Raw genomic sequence first — 4979 nt, 5'->3', positions numbered from 1 at the left:
CTTAACCAGGGGCAGGGTACTCTTAAGTTAGTTTAACCTTGTGTTCAAATTTCAAAAAAGGAAGCATCCCATTAGAGGATCAACCACATCTTATCCCTCATAAGAGGTCGAGAATCACAAATTCCCAATGGTTGTCCCTTACCAACAAAAGGAGTTAGACAACCATAACACTTTCAAATCAAGAAAATATCACATGATTGTTCTCAAAAGAGAAGAAAAATGAGAAATACTGTCGCACCTCGAAAAATGGGGATACGACTTTAAAGCGAAGCGCGATCGCACGCTCGCAATGACGGACTGAACAGAGTCGCCACCGAACTTTATTTATTCCTAAAAAGGAAAGGGGAAATATCGATAAAACCTGAGACAAATGAAAGGATAAGATATGGTCATCGCAACCAATATCAGGGTTCGGGAGTCGATTACGCAAGGGGAAGGTATTAGCACCCCTCACGTCCGTTGTACTCAACGGGAACCATTAGGTCAGTTGTGTGCGTTAATGTTAGTTAAAATATTAGGCTTTTCAAATTATTAGGTGGGAATGAAAGAATAGAAGATAGGAAAATGTTTTTGGATTTTGACTGGGAAAGGGTTTGAAGAAACCGCATTGACAGTTTTAGAAGATGGCGAGAGTTAAGATTGGCGAGGCATACGTCTCAAATCTTAACCTCAGGAGTGCATGGTATACACCATGTTCCATTTCCACCTTTATTGAAAAAGTGTTAAATAAGATTTAGGTATCTTAGATTTGATTGAGAAAGGGTTTGACGAAACCGCATTGACAATTTTAGGCGATGGCGAGAGTTAAGATTGGCGAGGCATACGTCTCGAATCTTAACCTCAGGAGTGCATGGTATACACCATGTTCCATTTCCACCTTTATTGAAAAAGTGTTTAAGTAAGAATTAGGTGTTTTGAGTTTTGTTGTGAAAATGACTTGACCTAGATCAAGTATTGATGGACGTTTTAAAAGAAATTTGAATGAGTGTTTGAGGAAAACAAAGTGGATAAATTTGGATGATGGCGAGAGCTAGGATTGGCGAGATATACATCTCGAATCCTAGTCTCAGGAGTGCGTGGTATACACCACGTTCCACTTCCATCTTTATTGAAAAGGTCTTAATTATGAATTAATATTTTTTTGAGTTTTTGATTATGAAAAATGGCTTGACGTTGGATCAAGCATTTGATGAAGTTTTTTGAAATGGGATGGAATAGAAAGGAGAAATGAATTGGTTTGTTTATTGAGAAAATACTCGACGTTGGATCGAGTCATATTTTTTATATTTTTGAAATTGTTGATTTTTATTTTGTGTTAGTATTAACTAAACAACCAAGCAATAAAGAAATAAAATAGTACAAAATTATTACACATCGGGGGAGTGGGGTACATTTTGTCAAATGGGGATTCAAAATCATGAAATAATTAAATCGGGCCCAAACAACAAATAATGCATGAGTGTAAGTGCAAGAAAACCGGCTCATTGTAAGAAAGTCCAAGAGTAAGCTATGTGAGGTTGATGGCGATGCTTAAAAAAGCAATCGACTTACAAGGGTGTGGAAAATGGGCTCGATATTAAATCGAGAAAATATGATTTTTATAAGTTAAAAAAATGGTTTCGAATGCATGATGCAATTAAAAGAAAAAACAAGTCTATATTATTAAACAATAATAAAAAAAAGAAATATAAATAATAAAGCATAAATATGAAAGAAAATATTAAAAGAAAGAAAAACTACACCTAGGAGTATCGAACCCACTAAACTAAAGATCTAGAAGCCACTCCCCTCCACCAGACCACTTACTAACTAACTGATATTTTAATCCTAACTTAAATATGTAAACTAAGATAAACTAAAAAAAGAATTAAAATAAAAAACTAATTAAAACTAATATGAAAGAAATTTGTTGCACTTCCAAATAAATGGTGGAGGAACCCAAAAACAAAACCCAGCCGCCTGGCTGTTGGGTTTTCAAACGAGAGATTTAATGAGTGGGAACCAACACAGCATACTAACAGACCCTATCAATGAAAAGGTTTTGGAAAACTAAATAATATTAAGTTTTAACTGCTTTGGATTCTTTTTAAAAAAAGACAACATAATTAGAAAATGTGAGAGAATACCTAGTCAAAAACTAAAAGCGTATTCATCTTCCTCACAAAGAAACTCTCTCTCCCTCACTCGTACTCGTCACCTCTCCATCTCTCTCAACCTAAAATTTTCGCACGCTCGCAATCGCTTGCAATGCTAACCTCACTCACCCATCGCTACCCATCGCTACCCATCGCTCTTCTCTCGTCTCCCTCTCTCAACCTAAACACAGAAAAAAGATTTCCGGTAGAGAAACGAATAGGACGTTTTACCTTTGGTGGTGATGGTGAGCTTAAACCTCTTCACTCCGCTAGGTTCCTCCTGCAGTCAACAAAATCAAGCTCCGCTTCCAAAAGGTTGGTTTTTTGTTTGGCCGGTTTTAGGGTTTTTTCGCTTTGCAATTTTCGCCGTTAATTTTTTCGTCCTCCGATTGATTTCTCTTTCTCTCCTTTTATGCTCCAGATTAGGGTTTTCGGATGTGGCCTCTAGAGCTCAAAGAAGAAAATTTCCAGAAGTCTTTTTGATGCTCAGAAGTGCTTTTATCTTGTTTCACGCTACACTTCCGGAAACGGTACCTTGAACTCAAACTTTCTCTTAGATTTTTGTCTCTTCCCTGATTTGGGAATTTTTTGGAATTTAACTCTTTGCTGTTAATCTTTGTTACTGCAGTGAAAAGGTTGCAATGGTGAAAACGTAATTTGGTTTAATTAATAATTTTTTTTTGCAGGTTATGGTTGGTTGATTTGTGGTTTCGTCCAATGCATCAATATCCATTGATTCTAAAATATTCTGATTTTGATGATTGTGTGTCGCACTGGGAAGTTGGGACTGCCAAAATGTTGACTGTTGAATAGCTGTGGAATCGCTTGCACGAGTATTGCTTTTCTTAACCTTCTTCAACTTCCTCAAGAAATACCAGAATTTGGATTTGGCACGAACTTCATTGGTTGCCCAAAGCTTCATGCGGTAAATCTTCGGGTGCTCATCGGTTTCCGTTGGAAGACCCCTTCCGACGACCCGGTACTGGTGAAACTTTGCCTTAACCATTTTTACGATGAGCAGCGGTTCCGATTGCGACTCGCCGCCGATTCAATTTTTGCTGTTTTGTGAATTATTGTTTGTTGCAGGTGAACAAATGGTGTTATTGCAGAAGTTGGTATGCTGTTTGCCACCATTTATTTTGTTAATTTTCTCTTCTATTTCCAAGTCAAACTCAGGCTCATGACTCTGAAACTCGGTTTTATAGCGGAACTCAGGATGTAGATCCGCCCAATTGGTGCTGTAACTGGCAGGAGTTTTATCTTAATGAACAAAAGCAACTGTTGTTGCTGTTGCTATTGTTATTATGTCTTGCACTTTCAAAACTCTTATGCGCATTTTTTTGGATCTTTTTGCAGATGCAGGTTTTAATGCTTCCATTTGATACCTAGTGGGATTCCGGCTAGGTGTACATTACTCGGAACAGGGTAATTTGCAATATCCCAAAGGATAGAAACTGAGCCATCTAAAGAGCTACGGTGTTGCTAGCTTAAAAGACACTGAATTATGCTTGCATTTGATTCAGTAATATTTTATCCCTCCTGCTCCAAGGAGTCCCCTGACCTGTCGGTGTAAATCTGCTACATTGTTGACGAAACCTTTGCTCAATTCCAATCACCATGACTACAACAGTTTTGGAGTGAACCTCACAAACTTTGTGCCTTTCGAGAGCTTTCGTTCTTCTTGATGGTAATGTGTCCCTTTCTTTTGTAGTCTTCGCAATCTTTTTATTCCAGCCTTTTTTATGCACATTTTCGGACCTTTTGCAGACGTGGACACGGTCACAGCAGCAGCAGTTAATTCTAACAAAAATGCATCAGCTATATTGCTTAAGAGGGAGCCTTGATTCGGAAGCTGGTATAACGGGATTTGCAAGTGAGAGGTGACCAAACAATCATCCACAGTAGCCTTTGAACTTAACACAGTACTCAAATCTAGTATGCAGTTTATATTTTCTTCAAGAAAGTCGAATGATCTTATCACAACTTCGGTATTAACACGATATTCTATTTTGCTTCTAGGCTCAAAAGGGGCGGTCGGACGGACTTGAAGCCAAAGTAACAACAATCATGCCTCGTAGTTCACATCATGCCGACATTTACTTACGGTAGACTTCTTCTTTGCCCATGCCAATCCAATGCATCGAAACTTGGTAAATTTGGGTAAATTTATGCAGAAACTCATTGTGTTTTGATGTTGCAGGAGGACATACTGAGTTTGGTTTGTGAGCATAAAGGTTGGAAGCACCTGCTGGCATGTCCTTTTGCTATGAGAAGTATCACCATCATATATACCAATATTTAAGTCGGCATCAAATTCTTTTGTCACGTGTAACAAAGACCTTAGTTGATCTTGAGCTAATGCCTTTTGTTGGAAATATGTACAACGCACACGAGGATGAATTCTTAAGCAACTCTTCTAGAACAAGCAGGTCGTAGCAAACAGATTTGCCACTTGACGTAATTGTAGCCACAACAACATTGTTTCATCAAAATTTTCTCTACCAACCGCAGCATCTCTCTCTGCAGTATTTTTGCAAGTTGTTTCTGTAATCATAATAGTAATAATAATCTTCACATTCCATCATTATCCATTGGAAGGTCCATCAATTTTTCTCCTTTTAGTATTTGGACTATGTCATGTAGCATAAAAGCTAGTGTAGGATTGGGACCTTTTTGAAGGTGAGAAAAACAAGAAAGGGGGGGGTTTGAATTGTTTGAAAAATAAGCGCTTTTGCAAAATGAAATCACACAATGATTTTATACTGGTTCGCTTATAACACAAAGCTACTCCAGTCCACCCGGCCAAGGTGATTTCGCCTTCAACAAGGACTTAATCCACTAATC

General features: G+C 38.0%; 1 protein-coding gene across 1 annotated transcript; it reads left to right on the top strand.

The window, feature by feature from the left end:
- Positions 1 to 2247: 2247 nt before the first annotated feature.
- LOC127095588 (uncharacterized) lies at positions 2248 to 2969 on the top strand. Its single transcript, XM_051034261.1, has 3 exons — positions 2248 to 2450; positions 2557 to 2665; positions 2822 to 2969. The coding sequence occupies exons 1-3, from the start codon at positions 2248 to 2250 to the stop codon at positions 2834 to 2836; spliced, it is 327 nt and encodes a 108-aa protein (XP_050890218.1). The 3' UTR covers positions 2837 to 2969.
- The last annotated feature ends 2010 nt before the right edge of the window (positions 2970 to 4979 follow it).

The sequence above is a fragment of the Lathyrus oleraceus genome, chromosome 1, assembly GCF_024323335.1.
Source record: "Lathyrus oleraceus cultivar Zhongwan6 chromosome 1, CAAS_Psat_ZW6_1.0, whole genome shotgun sequence".
Taxonomy (NCBI): domain Eukaryota; kingdom Viridiplantae; phylum Streptophyta; class Magnoliopsida; order Fabales; family Fabaceae; genus Lathyrus; species Lathyrus oleraceus.
This window is presented reverse-complemented; position numbering and strand designations above follow the sequence as displayed.

Coding starts and splice junctions, on each gene's coding strand:
- LOC127095588 (XM_051034261.1), top strand. CDS start 2,248: ATGCTAACCTCACTCACCCATCGCTACCCATCGCTACCCATCGCTCTT. Junction 2,451..2,556: donor TCAAGCTCCGCTTCCAAAAG/GTTGGTTTTTTG, acceptor TTTATGCTCCAG/ATTAGGGTTTTCGGATGTGG.